The 25,558-nt window shown below is 40.5% G+C and overlaps 1 protein-coding gene across 2 annotated transcripts in view; it reads right to left on the bottom strand.

Annotated features, from left to right (window-relative positions):
• Positions 1-1,044: 1,044 nt before the first annotated feature.
• dlgap4a (discs, large (Drosophila) homolog-associated protein 4a) overlaps positions 1,045-25,558 on the bottom strand; it is a 112,013-nt gene continuing 87,499 nt past the window's right edge. For both annotated transcript variants that reach the window (XM_061795651.1, XM_061795642.1), the window contains 7 exons: positions 20,727-20,940; positions 7,258-7,664; positions 6,783-6,880; positions 4,199-4,635; positions 3,585-3,676; positions 3,290-3,439; positions 1,045-3,219 (listed from right to left, as the gene is read on the bottom strand). In XM_061795651.1, the coding sequence (XP_061651635.1) occupies positions 3,001-3,219; positions 3,290-3,439; positions 3,585-3,676; positions 4,199-4,635; positions 6,783-6,880; positions 7,258-7,664; positions 20,727-20,940 (1,617 nt within the window). In that variant the 3' untranslated portion in view covers positions 1,045-3,000. The remainder of the gene's footprint in view (positions 3,220-3,289; positions 3,440-3,584; positions 3,677-4,198; positions 4,636-6,782; positions 6,881-7,257; positions 7,665-20,726; positions 20,941-25,558) is intronic.

Genomic DNA, 25,558 nt, shown 5'->3' with positions numbered 1-25,558 from the left:
GTCGGAATGAGGAAAAAAATCTATTTGTGTACAGCCCCAACAGGGCCACAGGTGATGGAGGTATATGGACTTTGACTGGGACCTTCCAAAGCTTACCCTCAAGAGAAGCAGTTCTTTTCTGTTAATTAGGGATTCCTTTGCAACACACTTCACATTTTTTTTCCTTGACTTGTCACATTTGCATTGTATGATAGTCTATTTTATACTAACTATACTATTTAATTTCTATTTCACATCTAATATTTAGTAGTTATTGGGTAATTTGGTTGCACAATGGAGAGAAAAAAAACCACACTTCAAACATTTAGTGGTGTTCCACTTTAATTGGACAAGTCAGTTGTATCCAGATAATGTCAAGTTTCAATCAAAATGTTCTTTGCTCCCAGAAGAAACAAGTCTAATAGTGTCTACTAATACATCATATAACCAAACCTTCATCTGTGACATATGTGCTTAGTTTGTATAAATATATTCTGGGAAGCCAAAGTTTTTGCTCACTTTTTGTTGCTCGATCACTGAGACGACTTATATGCCAAGGGTGAATTTGCAGCTATGATGCCTGAATTGGCACATTTGTCAGTTAGCCAACCCGAATTAGATTTAGCACTTGTTTTTAATAAACGCACCTGTACAATATTGCACGTCGAAATGGTGGTAAAACAGCACAACCAAATAAATCTGTCTCCGGAGTTGTGCCTTGTGAGCATGTGCCCATTTTGTAGCCCTTGGAAACTCAGGAAGTACAGGTAAACAAATTGCTCTTACTCTCATGATCATAAAGTAAATGAATATAGGGATCTGGCTCGTCATCGTTTCCAGACCACCTCACAGACTAAAGCTCCCCATTTACAAAATTCATTTAAAGGAGTACTCGTTCCAAGATATTTTTACACGTATGAAGGCCATGCTTTTAGATTACACAGTCAAGATAAAGGGTCTAATGTAAAGCTTACAATTATCTTCATGTGTAGTGAGCAGCTAATATTAGCACAGAAGTGTAATAAAAAAAATAAAATGAAGACACCAAGAATGATGACCAGGACATGTAGCAAAAGGATGTTTTAATGACTTCTTTGGACAATGAAATGGGTATGTCCACTGTTGATGCAATACAAATTAAAGAAAATGAATGGGATGCATTGCCAACATTGACAATTCAGTGTTATTTTTCATTTGATTTAAAACTAACTAAACGACATGATTGCTGGAGTGTAACGCAAGGACTGACCAGTAATGGGCAAGTCAAGTCTGACTAGTGGGTCGGATGTCAATCACACTTGGGCTTCATGTCAGTCTCCGCATGTGTACCATTGGAAGTTCTGCAAACAACCTTTGCTAAGATTTAAGTATATTAAATAATAAAAACAACACCTTAAATAAAAACGTTTATCAAATGACAGATGTTGATGACCACTGCTGTCTTGGCACAAAAGGAAATCCCTTGCAGCACCATAAGTGATTAGAATTACTGGCTGAAAATGTTTCTTATGGGGCAAAAACGTACCACAGTTAAATCATTTTTGTAACACAGGTGGGAGGGAAAAATGGGAGGGAAAAAAAACCCTGTCTGTGCTTTGCACCAAAATCACTGCATGCACCATCTTTCGGGTTGTTACCACAATTTCATAATTTACTTGATTCACATTTGTGATTATAAATTCCCATTTGATTCATAGTGGTTCATACTGGTGACTGAGCTTTCAACCTGAGATTCAAGTGAATAAAAACAGCTCACAAGTGTGTGGGGGGGGGGGGAACATTCATCCTTCATGCCAAGAAAGCCTTATGAGGCAAATAGTAAAAACAATTAAGACTGGGCATGTCCTGCGCTGCATGCACTGATAAAACTCCATTTCATTATTGCTTTTCCATTTCCTTTCCAGTGGTATTAAAACTCTCACATGTTGTCTTGATGAATGGAATGCAATATCAAGCGGTGGTTGTCTTGGTCCCCTACGTCACATGTTGCAGTTAAGTCATAATGATTCAGTGAACAAAGTAAGAAATACAGAAAAGGAAAACTTGATCTGAGGTGAAAGTGCAGTGATCAAGTTGGAATGAGCTGCAAAATGCATATGTGCTATACATTCCTCCAAAGCTCATTGGCTGAGCAGTCCGCCTAAAAATAACCACCTCAAAACAAACCCAACAAATGTAAGACTTAATGATATTCACAGACACAGACTGTGCAGTGTGTGTTTGTGAGAGGTTTGAGGGAGGGAGGGAGGGAGGGGGGTGTGAAGTCAAAATGATTGCATCAAGTGCTAATATATCCTGACAGTACATGTACTTGATTTAAAAAAAAAAAAATAAAAAAAAAAAAAAAATAAAAAAAAACCTCTCGGTACTGAACACGCAGCTCTTTCTAACAAATAATCTGGTATACAACATTTACAAAATGAACATCATAATAGTGTATTCTTTATAATTTATATATATATATATATATGCTACTGCCTTCCTCTGGTTCTCTGCATTTTAAACCTCATTCCATAACTTTTACACGGTAAAGAGTACAGCCAAAGAGTGGTAGCCATATACAAATAGAGAACAGGAAGACTCTGTGGACAGTGTGTACACCTGCATGTGTATCCTGAGTGTGTGAGTGTGTGCGTGTGTGTTTTGTGTGCGCGGGTGGTAGCTCACATCGTAAACCAGGCAGCCACAACTTGTCGGTCCACTCCCGAAAGTTGAGAGAAGGTAAACTTCTGCAATACCAAGATTCTTCGCAGTGTCCTCATCTAAAATGTACTTGGACATTTCAGGCAGTCTTGACATAGTTTGGGAGAATATAATTAGCATATTGTCAATAATAATAGTATTAAACCTCTTGCATGATTGTTTTCTGTCCCATTGTAGCAAAGGCCAACTGCAATGTTTGACTCCCCAAGCTGAACTGATGCATCCGTTGTCTGTGTGTGGCTGTGTGTGAACGACTCAGTTCTGTCTGGGTTTGAGTCACTAAATGAGTGGAGACGCAGATGATGGGCAATGGCACACTCAGAGGCGGGTCTGTGCCTCGGGGACATAGATTTCGATGCTGTCAGCGCTCTCCGTAGCGGAGTTCTGTCGCACAGACGCTGCACGCTTTGCTGCCATCAACCGTTTTCTGGCTTCTTGCCGCTGCTTGTCCACAGCAGAGTCCACGCTTCTGTCCTTCCCAGCTGACAGCCTGGGTTTGGATTGCTTCTTTGGCAATGGAAGCTGCTTGTTTTCAACCTGTGGAGACCAAGGAATAAGGTTATCTTTTAGTTGGGGGGAAATACATTCATTTGCCAACAAAATTTACCTTCTCTGACTTCTCAGGGAGTTGCCAATTGTTGGTTTTCAATTGGTAGAGTTCATCAAACTTCAAGCTGATGTCTTCTATAGAGAGCTGCAGTAGATCCCAGAACCCTGCGAGGTCCTGTGCTGTTGGCCGTGGGTTGGCATTCACGTTCTGAAGGGTGATACAAGAATAAAATCAATAAATAAGCGGCTGTCAGTGTGTGTGTCTCATTTCAAGGTAATAGAAGAAAGACTACAACTGAAAATGCTGCCATAAAACAAGATAGGGATTGTTAGCTCCTGGCAGAGCCTCTCACCAGGTTTTCATCACAGAGCCCCCTGAACTGTTCAAACTTTTGTGATATGAGGAGCTGGGCACTGCCGACTGCGCTGCGGATCGTCCCCAATACTACGAAGGAGACAAATCATCAGAACAAACAGCACGTTAAAGGCCTAAATGCAGGGGTCAGTAGAGTGCATAGAGTTAGCAAGCTGCATCAAGACAAGGTAGAGTGACAGCACATCAAATATCATTGTATAGTAATGACATATTTATGAGCACTTAACATCCAGTGACAGCAAATGGACCACTTAGAGGACATTGTTTATTAACCCAGTCTCAGGAAGGAGGACACATCTCTATTCCACTGTTTTTCTCCCAACATTTGCATGTAAATGGAAATTCATCATTCTTATCTGCAGAGAGCTGGGAAACCTGATAATCTGATGGAGGCGCTCAAGTGAGTCAGCTCATTCATATTTCAGAAACTGCAATAATAGACCTGCCTAATGGCCAGATTGGTATTCTGTGCGCTCCCACTTTTTGGGGGGCAATGAAACTAAGCAGACAGACAGCAGTAATCAGTCGTAACTTTTGGACTTTTCTCATCATGTACAGTTAATGCAAAAATGACCTCATCACATCTCTTACCTTCCTCTGACAGCTTGTTGTTTTTGGTCTCCTGCTCCATCTGTTGACACCAGCCCTCCAGGCGGCCCGTTTCCGCCTGCAGCAGCTTCAGAAACCAGTTGCCATCTCTGAGGCAAGCTAGGGTGCTGGCTTGTGCCAAGTCTCCTTGGGCATTTAAGTTTCCAGTCCCCAGGCTGGGATCTGGTGGTGGCAGTGACGAAGGATCTAAAGCCGGGTCCAACATCTGTGGGGCCGAGGTGGATGTTCTGGATGGAGTTGTGGTTTGTTTGAGAGAGAGCTGCTCCATCGCTTTGTACTTAGTGTTGGATTCATTGGAATTTGTGGTTTTAGGGCTGGTTCCGTTGGCTTTGCTGCTTTCTGGGAGTGTGTGTTCGTGGTGCTCCTGAGGCTCAGTCTCTGTGTTTTGTCTGGAGGCCATGCTGCTGTCCCGGCTAAGACTGCACAGACATGCACAAACATCAGCTTCTGACAGATACTTGGGTGGGGAGATAAAAAAAAAAAAAAGGACGATGACATCATGCATCTAAAACAGATTCCTCACTACCACATTGAGGGCACTGAGAATACCACAGTGCTGATGTGCACTATCCTCTACTACACATAACACTAACGTCATGGTCTGAGCCAGGCACGCTATCCAGGATCAGTTGTCTTCGAATCACATATCGGCAGTGTCAGGCAGAAACCCGTTTAAATTGGGTCAATTTCATACAGTGCCGTGAAAAAGTATTTGCTCCCTTCTCAAATTATTTTTGGGGGAGTTTCCCCACTGTAATGTTTGAGATCATCCAAAAAATGTAAATATCAGACAAAGATAACTAATTTAAAGATAAAATGCAGTTTTTAAACAGTGATTTCATTTATTAAGGGAAAAAAATGTTTTCAAAGCTACCTGGCCCTGTGTAAAAAAGTAAATAAATCAGGAATTAACTGTGGCTAATCACATTTTTTGGAAAGCTGAGTTCATTTTTAATGACCACATCCATGCCTGATTACCTCCAGATCTTCTCAATCAAGAAATTAACTTGAAGTTGGCCAGAAGATCTATTAAAAAAAATAAATAAATAAAAAAAAACTGCAACAAAATGCCACGATCCAAAGAAATTCAACAACAGATGAGAAATAAAGTAATTGGCAACTATCAGTCTGCAAAGAGTTACAATGCCATTTCTAAAGATTTAGGATACCAGCAAACCACAGTGAGAGCCATTGTCCTCAAATGGAGAAAACATGGAACAGCGGTGAACCTTCCCAGGAGTGGCCGGCCTACAAAAATTACCCGATGAGCACAGTGATGACTTATCCAGGAACCCAGGACATCTAAAGAACTGCAGGCCTCCCTTGCCTCAGTTAAGGTTAGTGTTCATGACTCAATAATAAGGAAGAGAAAGGGCAAAAGTTCCAAGGCGAAAACCACTACTGACCAAAAAGAAAGAAAGAAGAAATCTTACTTTTGCAAAAGAAAACATCGGACTAATTCCCAAGACTATACAATATTGTATGGACTGGCAAGACGAAAGTTGAACCAACAGGCAAACATGGTGGTGATAGTGTGATGTCTGTGGCTGCAGAGCTCCTTCAAGACCTAGGAGGACTTGCTGTGATTGATGGAACCACCAATTTGGAAATTTTCCAAAAAATCCTGAAGGAGAATGTTCAGCCACCAGTTTGTGACCTCAAGCTAAAGCTCATTTGGGTTCTGCACCATTTAAAAACTGCATTTTATGTTCACTTGGGTTATCTTTATCTGACATTTAAAGATGATCTTAAATATTAAAGTGGCGAAACTATTAAAAAAAACAAAAGTTGAGAAGGGGGCAAATACCTTTTCACGACACTGAATTTTCTTTCACAAATCGATGGACGAATGTTATTGACCAATTTAAAGTGTCTAAAATGGCTTGCTCTCTTGGATGATGCAACGTTAATGGATCAACAAACATGCCGTTTATTTCCTGAAAAGTGAAGGTTTTGGAGATGCGAGGATTCCAACAGACAGCAGCAATATGAAACATAAAAGCATTACATATTGCTGGTTTCAAAGATAATTGTCCAAGAAAAAAGGAACTGGGTTGTGAAAAGAGATTAAGGATAATTTAAGTTTATCGGGAAACCTTAACTGGCCAGTGTGTCAACAATTTCAGCTAGGGACAGTCAAAACAAGCGCAAACAGATATCAATCAGAGCTGGGCTTCTGTTCATCAGTTAGGCTAACATCTGAATGAACTGACACACTGCAGATGTAACAGCCACAGAATGCCAAAATAAGTACTCTTTTAATTTAAGTGGCTGTTTATATCTATTTAACAACACCAATAAGCAATTCTCACAATACGAATAACAAAAAAAAAAAAAAAAAAAAAAACTGGGCCAACCAATACATAGGAAAGAGGTTAAACACAATCCGATACACCCTGATAGGAAACTACATTTCATAGGGCTGTGCATAAGGAGGGTTAATGAACTATATTTCAGGTACTGTCAAGACTTTGTTTTGACTCGTCAAAAGTCAATTCTTCAGAAATATCCTTTGATATAATGTCTTAGGACTCTTGTGATCTGATCATTTTGAGTGTACACTTACGGCCTGCCGTTCTCCACTTGAACTCCAATTGACTGGAATTTTAGGGGGGCAGTCAAGGGTAACGGTTCCTCTCTTGGGACAGGCTGAAGGCAATCCACCTAATAATTAAATATAACAAAATATGTTATTTCAGAAACGAACAGCTTCGCAATCTAACTTGCACAATTCCCATGCCCAATATTCAATATATTATAGTCAACTGAAGTTTTTGTTTTTCTGATGATTTCATATTCATCGTCCCCACTACTTTTGCGCACAATAATTGGTTTCTATTTTTTTTACATATACAAACCTTATTCATAACTTGCTTTACTCTTTTGATTTTGTTGTTTTAATCTTTTGGTTACTAATACTTTTAATAACATATACAGCTAGAATTAACAATATAATTTCACTATGCAATGTTTAAGTTTGTATGTGATTGCCAAAGTTTGATATGATTTTCATCCACAACTGACGAGTCAACATATCTGACCTGAATTCCAATTGAGGAAAGCTTTCGTTTGGGTGCAGTGGGGGCCCGCTCCAAAGTGGCGCCAGTGTTCAGGGTGTCATTTTGGGGCTGAGTAGATGTTGAAGTGGTGGAAGAGGTCGTGGGTGGAAGGTCACGAGGGGCTGGAACAGGGGGCACAGAGGGTGCAGGGGTAGCAGCCGGGGCAATAGTGGCAGCCGGCCTTCTCTTAGCCAGACCACTGGTGCGGATGCTACAGAGACTCTCAGAAGAATTGCTGCGTCCTGATTGGCTGTTGGCTTCACTGCTGTGGTCTTGTTGGTCAAGGTACGTGTCTTGGGCGGATTCTGTGCTGCTCTGAAGCGTCACTGAGATGAGAGGTTTGGAGGTGGTGCGGGGTGGGACCGGAGGTGGAGCCTTCCTACTGTTGACTGCAGACGTGGAAAAAACAAACAAAAAAACTGTTCAGAAGGACGTATTCCTGCTTACTGAGATCTGGCATAAGTTTCTACTGCTTGGTGCTTAAAAAAGATTTCAAAAAATTCAAGTGTGTGCCATAAGGTATAAACAAAAAAGCAGAAATTCCACATATCTGAAAGAAAACCTGCAGTTTGTCCTCATTGCTGCCTCTATCAAGTACAGCAAAAGCTACCACTATTTGTCCTGTCAACCTGCTTTGGGTTATGCTTCACTGACATCAGTCTGGCTCTGGGGATCGTCCTTTGCATGCCACTCCTTCACATTTCATTGCCACCTCTGCTCAAAGTCCTTCTCCAATGAGTCCCAGGACCAATGCAGCAGTGTTAATATTTTCCGCCATAAATAATGCGGTTTCATGAATATTAGGCAGGTGATATAAATAAGAGGCCTTTTGGTACCCTTGAGAGTCATAAACAATGACTGTTTAAGAATTCTCTGTTCCTTTAGTCAAAACAACAGTGACTTATGCATTGATCTCTGATGTTATTCCAAAAGTACAAGGATGTAAACCAATTGATAGCAATACAAAGTGCACCGATTAAAATGTCACTCAAGCGATACAACCTCAAGAAAATTGTCATGCCCATGCCATTTTTGAGTTTTCAATTGATATGCATGTGGTTGGAACTGGGAGAAAGCTGAACTACCCAAAGAAAACTCATGCAATCACGTGGAGGACATAAGGCCGCAACTGAGGTTAAAATCTAACCATAAACAGGTTAAAAATGTGCCGTGCAACATCTTTCGTTTACAAACTAAATGGCACCTCAACACTATGTAATTGTAGCAGCAAAGCCATCATTAAATCCCTGCAACCTACATAAACATTCCTGTAAAAATGTGAACAAATGCACCTCATGATGTTGATCCTCCACAGGATTATAATCAAACGTAACTCCTTCATGACAGACAAAGAGGTGTTAGAGGTTAGGAAAAGAGAACAAAGAAAAGTCACGGCCTGTGTATAACCTGCTGGCCATGAAAACCTCTATTGCCCGGTTCTTTTATTCTGGTCGAGGTAAAACTTCAATGATTATGTGGGATTAAAAGTTTCACAATTTTTTTGAAAATACAAAGTCAAACAATAAGGCTGGAAAAATTTCAGCGCTGGGCTCTCCCTCACTTGGTTCATAACAACGCCCATGGAAAAGAGAGCGCAAAAGTTCTTGTCCGCTTGTTTTGTGGCCAAAACTGCTTCCGTCGTGACATCATGCAGTCTCAGACCAATCCTAGCTTCACCTTAGTGTTAGGGGTCCGTTCGGAAATTCAGTCCGATGCTCCCATCGCGCCCCGAGACCACGGCACCCAGAGACAGAGTGTCCTCCACTTTCTATAACTTTACTAATGAACGTGTTGGCTACTGCTAGGGATGCGTCGGTACATCCGCCATATTGAATGTGTCAGTTTTACTTGTATCAAGTGGCACACACACTACCAACGCTCCGAGTTACCGAAGGTTCAGGGGTGCGGAGAGCGCGCCCGGAGTGAACTTCCCAACTGAATGGTGGTTAGAGGAGTAGGTTCAGCTTGTTATATGAAATTACTTTTTGGTTGAATTTGTTGAAATTACAACCTCAATTCCAATGAAGTTGGGACGTTGAGATAAATATAAATAAAAACAGAATACAATTATTTGCAAATCATGTTCAACCTATATTTAGTTGAATACAATACAAATACAAGATATTTAAGGTTAAAACTGATAAACTTTATTGTTTTTAGCAAATAATCCTTAACTTAGAATTTTATGGCTCCAACACGTTCCAAAAAAGCTGGGACAGGGTCATGTTTACCACTGTGTTACATCAGATTTTCTTTTAACAACATTCAATAAACGTTTGGGAACTGAGGACACTAATTGTTGAAGCTTTGTAGGTAAAATTCTTTCCCATTCTTTCTTGATGATATTTTATGCTTCATAATGCGCCACACATTTTCAATGGGAGACAGGTCTGGACTGCAGGCAGGCCAGTCTAGTACCCGCACTCTTTTACTACGAAGCCACGCTGTTGTAATATGTGCAGAATGTGGTTTGGCATTGTCTTGCTGAAATAAGCAGGGGCGTCCATGAAAATGATGTTGCTTGGATGGCAGCATATGTTTCTCCAAAACCTGTATGTACCTTTCAGCATTAATGGTGCCTTCACAGATGTGTAAGTTACCCATGCAATTGGCACTAACATAGCCCCATACCATCGTATGGGGCTTTTGAACTTTGCGTACACAACAGTCCAGATGGTTCTTTTCCTCTTTGGCCTGGAGGACACGACATCCACAATTTCCAAAAACAATTTGAAATGTGGACTTGTCGGCCCACAGAACACTTTTCCACTTTTAATCAGTCCATCTTAGATGAGCTCGGGCCCAGAGAAGCCGGCGGCGTTTCTGGGTGTTGTTGATAAATGGCTTTTGCTTTGCATAGTAGCGTTTCAAGTTGCACTTACGGATGTAGCGCCAAACTGTATTTACTGAGATTGGTTTTCTGAAGTGTTCCTGAGCCCATGTGGTGATATTCTTGATATATTCATGTCGGTTTTTGATGCAGTGCCGCCTGAGGGATCGCAGGTCACGGCCATTCAATCACGGCCAGTGATTTCTCCAGATTCTCTGAACCTTTTGATGATATTATGGACCGTAGATGATGAAATCCCTAAATTCCTTGCAATTGTACATTGAGGAACATTGTCCTTAAACTGTTTGACTATTTTCTCTCGCACTTGTTCACAAAGAGGTGAACCTCGCCCCATCTTTGCTTGTGAATGACTGAGCAATTCAGGGAAGCTCCTTTTATACCCAATCATGGCACCCACCTGTTCCCAATTAGCCTGTTCACCTGTGGGATGTTCCAAACAGGTGTTTGATGAGCATTCCTCAACTTTCTCAGTCTTTTTTGCCACCTGTCCCAGCTTTATTGGAACGTGTTGCAGTCATAAATTCTAAGTCAATGATTATTTGCTAAAAACAATAAAGTTTATCAATTTGAACATTAAATATCTTGTTTTTGTAGTATATTCAATTATATATAGGTTGAACATGATTTGCAAATCATTGTATTCTGTTTTTATTTATGTTTAACACAACGTCCCAACTTCATTGGAATTGGGGTTGTAATATAATTCAAATGATTTGAGAAGATGTGATCATGATGTTTGCAAGAAAAACACATACAGCTAGAATCTAGTGTAGAAGTCAGCGGCTTGCATGAGTAAATTATAAGAATGTACCCTATAATATAAATACATAATTCATCGAAGTTCTACGTAAATGGGTGGGTCCACTGTGTCAATTCAATGCTTCATATTGTTGTTATATGTTGGTGAGACTCCATATGACCAGGTTTCAAATTTGACTAACCCGGTACTAGCTTCACATTCCCGCTGTCGCTTCAAAACTGTTGGTACTGCATCTTTTTAAGCATCCTCTTGTGCTGTACGCTAAATACAAGGGATTCTTGGAATGCAGGTACCGTTTCAAAGTAGTCCTGTGTGAAATGAGCACTGCACAGCACCATGTAGGCTGTGGGCTCCCATTTGTCCAACTTTCTCTGGACTTGACTTGTCCATTCCTGCTCAAGTTGGGGGTCCTTCAGGAATTTTAACAGGCTAATGCTTTCTTTCCAGTTACGTTGGAACATCCTACAGCCACACGTCTCAGAATCTTAACTTGTCTGGACAACAACTACTCGCTTTGCTGAACTACTACTGCATGAGCTAGTAACAAAGCAACTTCCTATCATCTGCTGACCTCTTGCGTCAAACCGGAAGGGGCAATGTCATTGTTTAAGGCAGCAGATTTTAAAGCGAAAAAGTGACAAACATTGCACTAATGCAATGTAATTCTGTTTTATGACTCTGGTAATGTATATATCAAAATAAAGCTTATTTTTTGTTCACGACAGATGCGTATTTCAGCCAGTCCTTCTCATCTTCCCTTTAAAGCTGTGATCATCAAACACTATTTAAATTGTTATTGAAGTCATTTTCATTGGGAAATGCTGAGGTTTGTCTGAGAACCATCACATGGCCACTAATGGGACCCTACAGAAAAAGGGGCCCTACTAAAAGTCCAGTATAGTGTTATTTCCATTACCATTTTTCCAAAAGTGAATGCTCTAATTTGGGATTTGGCAAGTCTGGTTACTGCTGTGCTAGGTCATTTTCATTCACAGTCAGGAGATTTAATTAGGGTGCTAAATGAACATCTTTGCAGGGGCACAGTTTGTTTGACATCTACCCATGGACTCATATCAATGTACCGTATTTTCACGACCATAAGGCGCACTTAAAAGTCTTACATTTTCTCCAAAATGGACGGGGCGCCTTATAATGCGGCGCGCCTTGTGTGTGCACCGAGTTCCAACATCTATAAATGTTGTTGTGTGATGAGCCCTCTGCTTGACTTTTTTTTTTTTTGGTGACTTTTTTTGGACCGCTTGACTGACAGAGCATTTCCTGCCGACACGCTGCTTATACAGAGGAAAAGCGGACGTGGCTGAGGACAGCATGCGGACGTAAAGGGGGAATGGTGCGTGAAGGAGGACGCTAAAGCCACGCCCCCAGTAGGTATATAGCGCCGGGGTGTGCATTGTGCAAAAAAACATCAGTTTGGCTAAGGACACCCTCGGAAAACGGCACCTACGAAGAGACACGCTTACAAAGCACAGTTTAAACTGCAAGCTGTCAGTTACATGGAGGAACATGGGAACCGAGCAGCCGCGAGAGAATTAAAGATCAACGAATCCATGGTTCGCAAGTGGAGGAAGCAGGAAAACGAGCTTCGCCAAGTCAAGAAGACAAAGCTGAGTTTCCGCGGAAACAAGGCGAGGTGGCCCGAGTTGGAAGACCAACTCGAGCAATGGATTAATGAGCAAAGAACAGCCGGGAGAACCGTCTCTACAGTCACCATTCGACTGAGGGCAATAACGCTTGCAGAAGAAATGAAAATCTAACATTTTCAAGGAGGTCCGTCTTGGTGCTTTCGTTTTATGAAACGGCGCCATTTATCCATCCGGGCAAAGACTACCGTGGCGAAGCAACTTCCGGCGGATTACAAGGAAAAGCTGGCGTGGGAGCGATGAATGACAGATGGCAAACACAGCTTTACTAAGACTGGTAGGCAACGCCGGGCGAGTTACGCCACCATATGTGAATGGATTGTGGATGCTTGGGCTAACGTGTCTGCTTGCACTGTTCGAGTTTTCGTAAAAGCCGGCATCATTCCTGAGGAGCCGCACGGCAATGAGACTGACTCCGACGAGTACGAGAGGGAACCTGACGTGTTTGATTGAGAACTTGCCCACCTGTTCATTTCGGATACAGAGGATGAGGACTTTGATGGATTTGTGGAGGAGGATTGATCAAAAAATAACATGAGTACATTGTTAAATACTTCAATAAAGTACAACAGAACTCAGTTTTGCTCCCGCTGCCTTTTTAAAAGCATTATTTTAGCGTGCATGCATGCTACTATACGTTTTAAGCTCGCGTATGTTCTACCATGCCTGCGCCCAATAATGCGGTGCGCCTTATGTATGTGTTAAATACAGAAATAGATCCCGTAACCGAGACTGCGCCTTTTAATACAGTGCGCCCTATGGTCGTGAAAATACGGTATACAAACCAGCGCACACAATCTCATTGTGGTAGAACCTTTGTGAAACTATGGATGTGAGCCAACCATTGTATTAAAAAAGGTGATAATAGATATAAGGTCAGCGGGCCTTTATTAAAAAAAGATGGCAAGGTTCCAACTGTGGACTGAAAGGCCAACACTTTGCCGAGCAGCGTGTCTGACAAATAGATGAGGGAAAACCAATGATTCCTTCAGAACAAATGCAGCGTAAATTGTGCACAGAGAGAACATTATATATCTGAACTTGGGATGGGCGATCTGGCAAAGAAAAAAAGATCACGATTATCTTTTTAGTATAGTCGCATCTCGATGATTATCACGATTCATTATAATTAAAAAAAAACTTTTTAAAAGGTTTTAAAGCATCTGTACTGAAAACTAAAGAAGCTAGAGAGTAGTTCAACATTTTTTTAAATGCCTCTTCTTAACAAGACTCCTCAGTCAATATTAAAAACAGTAACCTCAACATGAAATTGGCATAATCAGCAAGTAAGCCAAATAAAACAAATATAGAAAAATATATAATTATGTAATAATAATAATATAATAAACTAATGAATTTTCACTCAGTGCAACGAATGTATAAAATATATACGAATAGCGCATTTTTGGAGAAGCAAGTTTCAAAATAAATTGCCTCCTCTGGGATAATGAACACACCTGGGATTGTAAACAAGACAAAAATGCAGCTAAAATAGTACACTTGACGCTACTTATTTTTTTCCCAGTCCATTCTAAATAATTAATTAAACCCCCTGCTCTTCTGGTAAATCCTGTTGGACTGAAGGTAACAGACCACTAGTAATCTGATCATGTAAATATATCAAGTTCAGGATGTGAAACTGGGATGCAGCACTGCACCTGGCAGCACCTTTTCGTATAAAAGAAAATGCAACACCAAGTGCTTTACATTAAAATATACAAATAATTCAAACCCGACAATTATTAATCTATGCCAATCATTACAATTAATTGTAATCATAAATTATGGCTTCAATTTGGTTTTTTTGTGTATTAAATATTTGTTATTTTACTGTATTTATTGCTGATTTATTTATCACTCTTGTAATGTTGGACACATTTGCAGCAAAGTGTCTTCTCTTGAATGCTCTTTTTATATTTCCCATATCCACTATTGGTGCTGAAATGATGTAAATTCCCCATTGTGGGACTAACAAAGGTTATCTTATACAGTGTACTCTAAATAGTTGTTATATTAATGTGGTTTCAAATTTATAGGCCCATTTTCTCAAATGACGTAACAGCAGTGACATATTAATTCATTTCCGGTCCGTGTTTATGTACCTTGTATAGATGTACTAATTTGCCTGCTATTTTGGTCTTCAAAGTTGGCTAATCTCCGCAATAACGTGGTTCCAGACAGACATAGGTGACAAGTGTACTGTACCACCCAATCACTTATTTTGGTGTTTTGAGGCTTCAGGTCACGATAGCTGAGCAACTGGCTTCCACGCCGTCCGCCTCCCGTCTTATACTCCCTTCGTCCTTCGTGATAACGATAATTGTCAAAATGTAGTTTATTCGCTGTCATGGAGGTGATGATTAGTGATTTACGCTGTGTTGACAATGGACGCAATGCGCACGTTTACCTCCGCAGCTCGGCATCGTATTTAACCGCGCTCACCTCCACAACTCGGCATCGTATTTAGCCGTGTGAGCTGTAGCTCGTAAATAGCTAAGGCGGTGCAAATACATAGCATGCGACAAGCATTCCACCTTAGTTGCGGAAAGGCGGCAAGGTTGGGCGACAATAGGGAAGCTGCAGTTTGGACTAGCCTATGCTAACCTGGCTAGCACAATGACGGTAAAGCTACGAGGTTCGTTCGTTCAAATTCAAAAATTTCGATTCCCAGTTTCGATGCCTACAGTCCGCCGACCCCGAAAGAAGAGAGTGGCAAAAACCAACGAAGAAGAATGCGCATGAAGACGTGCTTGTGCCCAACGGCGGCGGCAAACAAAAGTGTGTCTTAACTTTGTTAAAATTGACCAGTCACCTTCATGCAACACTTAGAATAAGATTATATTGTGCAAAGGAGGCGTTCACGATGTGTAGAAATCTGACGCGCTCCCTCCCAGCCTACACCGTGCAGAACGTCAGTGAAGTCAAATTGGGTGAGTGAAACAATAAAATACATCCATGCCAACATTGAGGCAGCTAACAAGGTAAACAGTTGGTTACACTTTTGTACTGATGGTTTTTAGCGTTTATTTTTTAGTCTTCAAACCAACGTAAAAGCCGATGACAGACAAAAAAAGCTTAACATTGAACTAAAACTTCACCAAAGGTCAAACTCGCAACTTTACGTCACAATGAATTGAGACAAAATACACATAAACGTTGTCTCACAGTGTCACAAACACTAAGTGTGTGCCTCATTGGTGGGTAGGTAAAGGAATCAATGTTTTACAGAAGTTGGTTCCATTCATTACTACTTTTCTTCCCTTGCAGGTTTACTTTTGTTTTCAAAATTCACCGGTGTCGCGTGGAGTTACTTTTCGTGCCAAAATGCTGAGTTCCGATGCGTAACCTTTGAAATAAAAGCCTACAAGCTTAAAACAGGAAGTCAAGTTAAAAACTTGCAAATATAAACCATTTGACGTGATAAAAGAGACCCTAATAACTGTTTTACCAATGCTATATTTAACTTTTAGCTGAAACATCAATTAATGAATATTAAGTCAATTGGGTTAGTTCCACATACATTGCCTTTCAGTTCATAGGTTTGATACTGATACTGGTTATAAAGAACCCTGAGTCAAATGTTCATTTTAGTCGATGCTGCGGGCTGCTAAGAAAATGGATGCTCATAATTTGGACACCCTTCATTTAAACCATGCAAAGTTTTTTTAACCCAGCCCCCTAAAAGAATCTGAATCGAGAATCATTCGGAACCCGAATCGAAATGAGGAATCGGGACCGGAATTGGTCAAATTCAAACGATGCCCAACCCTAAACTGCTATCAAGTCCAAGAGTAAGGTTCTCTGGTAACCCTATTTAAAAGTGCGAAGGTGAATTTTACTGTAAAGTTGTGTTAGCCTGAATCTCCACAAGCATACTTGATTTTGGAGCTTACTGTGAAACTACTGATACGCCTCCCATTCAGCCGAAAGATGACCTCATCAATGAGTGAGAGGAAGTATGTGTAATAGTTTAGGATGACTCATTGTCTCTCCATAGTGATACAGACACACCACACGCTGGGATAAAGCCAGTCAATTCAATGAACACACCTTGGCTTGTTTGTATATGAAGCTTACAACAGAACGTCAAGGGGGAGAAAAACAAATCCTGCACTTTCCAAAAACAAGATACACGATTCATTTCATCAAGCTAAAAGCGTGCTATTATTACGTTCATTTTTAGTGCACATCCCTCTCTAGTTGTCAGCTTTTTTGTTTGTTTGTTTTTAAGGGCACTTTGGAATTTAAATCGCTCAAATGCAGAGCATAAAACAGGAAGCTGAACATTATTAATTCAGTATGTAACGTTAATAACCACCGAAGCTGTGCCACAAAGTACTTTTGTCGACTGAATTCAATTAGTCACACAAAGTAAACTATATAGGTCAGGATGGATGGCGTATATTACAAATATCTGCTGAAATACTCGGCGTGTGATTAGCCGAAAGAGTCCTGTTGACGCCTGATCTGCTGTTAGCTTGTGCTGTGCCAACTACCCCGCTTCTGTCACGGTGTGCCGACACAAGGAGCCAGGGAGGACATCTAACGTCGAGCAACATTAGCCGGAGGCATCGTATATCGGTGAGAAACACACCCACAAAAGTGGCAGCGTCCGCCACGTTCACGCCACGCTGACAGGGGCGGCCGCCACGATTACTGCCGACATCTCCTTCCTTTCTTCACCCACGTTAGCTAGCTACGTCAAACCTCCAATACAATTTAGGTTCACTCAGGTTGCCGTCCTTTTGTTAGCGCGGAGATTTCAACAAACAGTCGGAATGCTCATCTCGAATGAGGACAATGCGATGAAATGACCTACTGTATCGTTGGCGGGCCGAAAAGCATTACTTTGTGTCCATTCCTGAAATAGTAGAGACGAGGAGAAGCAGCTCTGCCATAAGAGACACAGCGACGCTCTGTGAAAGAGGATTTTGTAGTTCACGCCCTGCGACGAGGATTGGAGTACGCGTCTTGTCTGGAACGGCTTCATGAGCAGCGATTGGAGACTTTTGTCATCAATGTCACCGATTAACACAGCCATTGGTTCAAATGTCATCGTGGCGCTCTCTCAATGATATGCGAGCTTTCGTTTCTCTCAAACGTCGTGGGAACAAACTCGAGCCCAAGACATTTAATACACGTAGACAGTATCGATTGGCATATTCTGGATTTCATTTTTTTTTTTAGCATTATAAACTATTCTGCTTTTTCAGTTAAGACAATCATGTAAATGATTCGATGCGGTGGACTGAGTTCTATGGTAAGCGCTCATCAAAACAAAAGTCTCCTAGTAACATAAACCACAACATTGCATAGCAACATGCTGCACGGTTGTGCAAGCCAAGTGTGATTGGGATTGTGGATAAGAATTGCTCGTAATGTATCAGGGGTCGTAACGATACTTGCGTACAAAAATATACAAATATTCCTTTCATTACATTTACTCTGCTGATTACATTTGGCCGAATCTTTACCGTTATTGACTACATGAGAAAGCATAACTCTTAAAAAAATCTTTTTTTTTCATCATTATCTCAATCAGATAATGCAAACAATTCTAAATTGATGTAGTTTTTTAAATATTATCTATATATAGACCCTAAATTTACTTTTCTTTGCAAAAGTTAAAATAATTCATACAGTGACCAAAAAAAAAAAGCAATTAAGCACTCACACACACATATGGATGGCAAATATAGTGTGTCAGGTCAACTGCTAATCTCATTTTGTCCCAAACGCTCATGTTCATGCATATCCCATTTCCTATTGAATGCCAAAGTTTTGTTGGATTTTCAACAACCACGAAACAGCATGATGTAATCTACAACATAGAGATGTTATCAGGTCACAATTAAAGGCTGCCTTGAAATCAAGTCAGTCACTGTTTGCAAATGTAAACTTCAAATTTCTAGATTTCTTAACTCTTAAAAAAAAAAAAAAAAAAACACAGGTACATTGGTTAGCCGGGGGCATTACTTGTAGACGCACGTAACGTTATGACCTCCCCAATATGGCTGCCACGTAGGCTACCGCGCACTGGTTTATCGAAAGGTGCGTGAGAAAATATTTTCTGAGCATTCTCTGCTACGGTCCGTAGCATTCAGAAACTGAGCGCACTGTTTATGCACTTTCATCGAGTTAGGGCGTCTTCATATCTATGGTTGGGAAGTTGGGACCACTACTGTAGACAGAGGATGTCCAAGGTTTCACACCCTGAACAGGTTGCCAGCCAATCGCAGGGCACATAGAAACAAACAACCATCCGCACTCACATTCACACCTACGGGCAATTTAGAGTCTTCAATTAATGCATGTTTTTGGGATGTGGGAGGAAACCGGCGTGCCCGGAGAAAACCCACGCAGGCACGGGGAGAACATGCAAACTCCACACAGCCGGGGATTGAACCTGGGTCCTCAGAACTGTGAGGCTGACGCTCTAACCAGTCGGCCACCGTGCCGCAGAGGTTTGAAACATGAATAAAATGAGACTTAGTTTGTAAGAATCAGATAAGGATTAAGTATTCTGTGCCATGTTTTATGTCACAAATTGGCCCAAATTTACTTGTCCACAAATCAATGTAAATCATTTGGAAATTTGTGACCGATACCTTAATCTTTGGTAGAAAAATGCTGGTATGTTAGTCTTATTAGTTGAAAATGTGATGTTTAAACAGGCCATTTTCAGATTTTTCAATGGCGGCATCTACTCAAGTCATCTCTGAGAGCAAGCGAATCATCAGATTTACTTCAAACTTCACAGAATACAAGAATAATAATAGTTCATCACATCCATATAGTTTTAAATCGTGTCCAAATCCTATGAACGTGTGATTTAGGAAGCTGAAATCGAGGAACATTTTCATCTTTGTCAGAACCACAGAAAATCTCATCTGAATTGAACATTTCAAAAACAAGGTGATAAAGGGATTTCCCAACAGCGTCATTGGAAAATAACAAGAATTACCTGGCGTGAAACAATGAGAAAACACAACTTTACTGGACATCTGCCAAATCCAAGTGCGGGAAATCTGCCGCAGAGAAATGGAAAGAAAACAGCAGCCGATTTTCTGGATTTAGTAACATAACTGCATATTAGCCAATGTAATATAACTTACAATCACTAGTTATAACTTAGATCGTAATGCAACCCTACCATTGCTAGTTAGAACATATTGTATTGTGTTTGTCTGCAGTCAATGATGCTGTGTGTGCTCCAGAAATTGCCTCATCATGATATTGAAGCTTTTTTCGACACGTAGACATGACTAAACAGATTGAGTTCGAGACGGGGAGTTAAGTGGTGCGATGCAAAAGTGTGTAAAAAAATACTTTTTAAGGAAACAATAGCATTATGACTAAGCTTTTCCTGCTGAGCCTATACAGTATTATTATTGTATAACAAGTACTTCCATTCATTCACATTCAACTAACATTCTGCACACCACATTCATACGATACACCCAGTACCAACATATGCAGTTAAAGGATAGAAGTCCATCCCTTGTTAATGCGAATAAAATAAAAATAATAGTAAATAATTTTTTGGGGGGCAGGGGAGGGGAGGGTTTCTTGGTGGAATAGGATATTCAATTCTAAAAAGATTTGACAGTGACAGCCCTATAGATATGTCAGAGAGAAAGGGGTACGCAATAGTGCGGCACCTCTTAAGATGGGGTGGGTGCTCAAGGGGACCTCGACAGTAGTGGGCAAGTAAACCAGCATCTCTCTAACAAGTACTGCCATTTTTACATTTTCTCCACAATGGGACCTGAAACCTGGGTTTCAAAGCCCATTGTCCTTAGATGTCCTTCAATATAGTACCACCTCAGAACATACTTCTCCAAGTACTATAATGCCCGACATCATAAAATAGTGAAAAAGGTTTTATTCCTAAGAAAGTATATTTTAATCCACCGTGGCATTATACATATATATGTATATACAATGATTAAATGATTACATAAAAAATTTAATTTTATTTAATGTACGTATGAATGCATTACATATAAATTGACACAGATTCACTGGTTTAATATAACTAATCAATACACAGTATTTAGTATCGCATATTTCCTTATCTGGTCATTGAATGGTACAGAATATAGAATATTTAGAATATTAGAATATTTAGAATATCAGAATATTTCACTGCTGTAAGTTTGCGTTGAACAATACTCACTGGTGTTTGAGTTGTAGCCTTTGGCGGTGGGTGGAGGTGAATCAGAGTCCACAGAGGCTGAATCTTCATCCTGGGAGCAACCGGCCTGGATGGCCCTCAGGTAGCTGTGACTACGTGACCTAAAGCAGGTAGGCGCAGGAAGGTCCAAGGCCTCCACTGCCTGTGATTCTCCCTCGCAGTGCAGAAGAGAGCGCCCAACGCCACGCCCGCATACCTGCAAGATCATGTGCAGACTCTCAAACTAAGCGCAGAAGGTAGACTGAGAAACATGCATTAACTGTACTAGCTGCACCTTCAGCAGTATTCTGCTTGGGTTTCAGGTATGAGCCTTTTGCTTATTGATGTCATTCAGCGTCGATACTGATTGTACACTGTCCCTGGTGTTGCTGGGCGGGTAGACAATATTTTTGTTACTAAAAATAAAGTGTGATGGATAAAATTAGAGGTGGTGAGTCATTGGATGCTGTATTATTCTGACAAAAACATGCAGATTAATGATTAAAACCAACCATCCTCACTAACATGATCTCACAAGAGTGCATTATATTTTTTGTGTAAAAAGAAGTGTGTTGAACCTTTCTTCAGCAACATTAGCACCACTGTGCCTGTTTTCTGCCATGCAAAACTACACAAACATGGTAGACATACTGTGCATATGATGTATTTCAGCATGAAAATGCTTTATTTTTGCCTTTGGACTTCAGGTTAAAAGGTAAGTATCGCCCACTTCAATGAGCAGAAATTGATGCTTTTCTACAGCAGTCCCATTTGTGTACATTTTCTACTCTACTATTTAAAGTGGGGTTTACATTTCATTTGAAGAAACCACCACGCCCGAGAAATAACAACCTATCATAGACCTACGAGGTATCAATCATTTGCCAAGCATTCCCGTGCACACTCATAGCCAGTAACCCGCACACCCCTGCAGGCTCGTGCTAGCCTGTTAGCTTGGGCTTCAGGAGCTTTTCTATAAGCTTTTTGGTATATCCACCACTGGGGAAAAAAGACAATCCCTCATTTGCTAACAGCATTAGATTAGCAAACAGAAGCAAAGCAAAGGGGACCTCAGGCAGCTGAAAAGATTAAGAAGCGACACGGAATTAGCAACATTTCTGCTTGACCGGTACATCAATCACCCATTTTTCATTTTTAATTGATTAAAACTTCTAAAGTACTGTTATAGTAACACATTATTACAAATAAGTCAAGCTAGCATTGTAGCAGCCGTGCCTAGCTAAAGTTGGCTTGTTTACAGTGCTAATGCCATATTAGTATTGCTAGCGCTGCTATTTTGTTGAAGCTGGACAGCGTTCTCTGAATATTTATCACACCTACACACTTTCATAAGCATGCCAATTATTAATGGTCATGTTTGAGAATCATGCTTTTGCACATTAGTGAGGGGCTCTGCTGTGGTCAAACTCTTGGGTGGCTGGAGGGATTACTAAAGTGAGGCTAAAAACTGCACATTTCCCTTTAATATAATTTATAATCTATAACACAACATAACTAATATATAGTTTTTAGTAAAAACAATTTTTAACTCATTTTCATTACGCTGACACTCAAATTATTATTTCCAGTTGTTGATTAAAGGATCAGTTTCATCAATTTTATTGACTTGGAAACTCAGTTGTATGCTTTTGGTTTTGTACATTTCAGGTTTTGATCAAAAGTACGACTCAGACAAAAAGTTGGAGGTTGAACCAAATGAGACTTATTTGAGCTTGCAGATTCCACAGATACTTTTTACTGATTTTCATTTATCACATTTACTCATTTTGTAGCCAAATGGCATCAGTACTCTTTCAAGTACAAGCCCCAATTCCAATGCAGTTGGGAAGTTGTGTAAAACTTAAATGAAAACAGAATACAATTACTGCATATGCAAATCCTTTTCAAACTGTATTTAATAGAATGCACTACAAAGACAAGATATTTAATGTTCAAACTGATGAATGTTATTGTTTTTTTTTTCATTTTGAATTTGATACCTGCAACACATTCCAAAAAAGCTGAGACAGGGCCAACCATGTGAGGGTTGAGGAATGCAACAAAACAAAACACCTGTTTGGAACATTCCACAGGTGAACAGGTTAATTGGAAACAGGTGAGTTTCATGATTGTCATGCATAAAAGGAGCATCCCCCAAAAGGCTTAGTTGTTCACAAGCAAAGATGGGGTGAGGTTCAACACTTTGTGAACTATTGTGTGAGCAAATAGTACAACAGTTTATAAGAACAAGGTTTCTCAATGCAAAATTGCAAGGATTTTAGGCATTCATGGTCCATAATACAGGGTTGGGCAGAAAGGACGGAGGTTTTTGAAAAACTCACAAAACAATAAATGGTAGCTGCAAACACATTTCATTGACATCAATGTGTTTCTATTGAAAAAACATTTTGTGTGGAAAACAACATTCGTCATTTGGTGTCCGTTTTCATTGATGTATTGCTAAAGGCATTGATGGAAGTTGGCTTCCACTCTCTCCAACATTTCTCTGTTGATTTGGGTGACTTCCACATGAATACCTTCCTTCATCTTGTCCAGTGTACGGGGTCTACGCGTATATCCCTTGAGGTGTACCCACAAAAAATAAGCACACATGGACAAATAAGATGACACAGGCAGCCAAAGTGTGAACCTTGCAAACCTGAATATGAGGTGGTCACCGAAAAGAGGACGAAGAACGGCCACTGATTCCCTGGGTGTGTGGGCCATTGCCCCATCCAGCTGAACCCACACACGTCAGATAGGCATGTGTCTTCGTCGCAATTCAGACACAGAGAAGTTATTTGGAGGTCGCAGTAACACAGATCAAACAAGACCAAATACCACAGATCAAAACAAAAGAGCAATGTTCAAGAGAGTGGAAGCCAACTTGCATCAACGCCTTTAGACATACATCCGTGAAAACAGACACCACATGATGGATGTTGTGTTCCACACTTGATTGTGTCCAATGCTAATGCAATACCAACACACTGATGTCAACAATATTTGTTTGCAGCTACCATTTATTATTTTGGGAGTTTTTTCAAAAACATCTGTCCTTTCTGCCCCACCCTGTATCATCAAAAGATTCAGAGAATCTGGAGAAATCTTTGAACGTATGTGGGAAGGCCAAAAAAAAACACCTGTGACCATTGATCCCTCAGGTGTCGCTGCATTAAAAAAAAATTTGCACCATTGTGGAAAGGATATTGTCACGTGGTCTTAGGAACACTTCAGAAAACCGTTCTCAGTTAACACAATTCGTCGCTAGATCTACAAATGCAAGTTAAAACTCTATCATGCAAAGCGAAAGCCTTATAGCAACAACACCCAGAAATGTCGCCAGGCTCTCTGGGGCTGAACTCATCTGAGATGGACTCATGCAAAGTGGAAATGTGAGCTGTGGTCTGGTGGGTCCACAATCAAATTGTTTTTGGAAATCATAGACATCTCCTAGCCAAAGAGGAAAAGGAGCATCTGGACAGTTATCAGCATAAAGTTAAAAAGCCAGCATCTGTGAAGGTATGGGGGTGTGTTAGTGCCCATGGCATGGGTGACTTGCACATCTGTGAAGGCACCATTAATGCTGAAAGGTACATACAAGTTTTGGAGCAACGTATTCTGCCATCCAAGCACCGGCTTTTTCATGGTTATGGCTGCTTATTTCAGCAAGACAATGCCAAGCTACATTCTGCATGTGTTATAACAGTGTGGCTTCGTAGTAAACAAATGAGTGTATTAGACTAGCCTGCAAGCAGCCCAGACCTGTCTCCCATTAAAGATTTGTGGCGCATTATGAAGGGCAAAATATGACAACGGAGACCCCGGACTGCTGAACTGCTGACTACTGTACATCAAGCAAGAATAGGAAAGAATTCCACCTACAAAGCATCAACAATTGGTGTCTTCAGTCCTCAAATGCTTATTGAGTGTTGTTAAAAGGAAAGGTGATGTAAACATGCCCCTGTCCCATTTTTTGCAACATATTGCAGGCTTCGAATTCAAAATGAGTGAATGGTTATAAAAATCAAAGTTTATCTGTTTGAACATTAATTACCTTGTCTTTGTAGTGTATTAAATGGAATATGTACCGTGGCCAAGATAGGTCACAACATTTGCAAACGCCATAACAAATGCAAACGCTACAACACATTAACGCCACAACACAACAACATCAGCAGACAACGGAAATGCAAATGCGACAATACAGCACAATAACGCCACAATATAACATTGACACAAAACTAACGTAATCACCACAACGCAACAACATTAACACAAAACAAATGCAAACGCCACAAAACTTTGGGTACACCCTCAGACTGTAGAATTATTTGGACTCATGTTTCTCATAGACTATGATAGATAGAAAGAAAACTCGATTAAAATATTATCCTTATTAAATTGAACAAAATACCTCACACTACCCATATCACCAAAAGCTAAAGAAACACATTTCAAAACAAACAATATCTGTCCTTGTAATGACTTTGATTTGTTGAGGAAAGTTGAAAGTTGAGGAAAACAAATGACTGAAGTGGGAAGTTGCACAAGTTTTAATGAAAGAAGTTGTAAAATTACGTGGAAGTAAGCTATTTCAGAGCTATTACCTAAAGTAAGCACTTTTGGATTTTCATAAATCATCAATATTCCAACTTTATTCATTAAAACGATTTATACCCGGGCACGGTGGACGACTGGTTTGAGCGTCTGCCTCACAGTTCTGAGGACGGGTGTTCAATCTCCGGCCCCGCCTGTGTGGAGTTTGCATGTTCTCCCCGTGCCTGCGTGGGTTTTCTCGGGGCACTCCGGTTTCCTCCCACATCCCAAAAACA

The sequence above is a fragment of the Phyllopteryx taeniolatus genome, chromosome 1, assembly GCF_024500385.1.
Source record: "Phyllopteryx taeniolatus isolate TA_2022b chromosome 1, UOR_Ptae_1.2, whole genome shotgun sequence".
Classification (NCBI taxonomy): Eukaryota; Metazoa; Chordata; class Actinopteri; order Syngnathiformes; family Syngnathidae; genus Phyllopteryx; species Phyllopteryx taeniolatus.
This window is presented reverse-complemented; position numbering and strand designations above follow the sequence as displayed.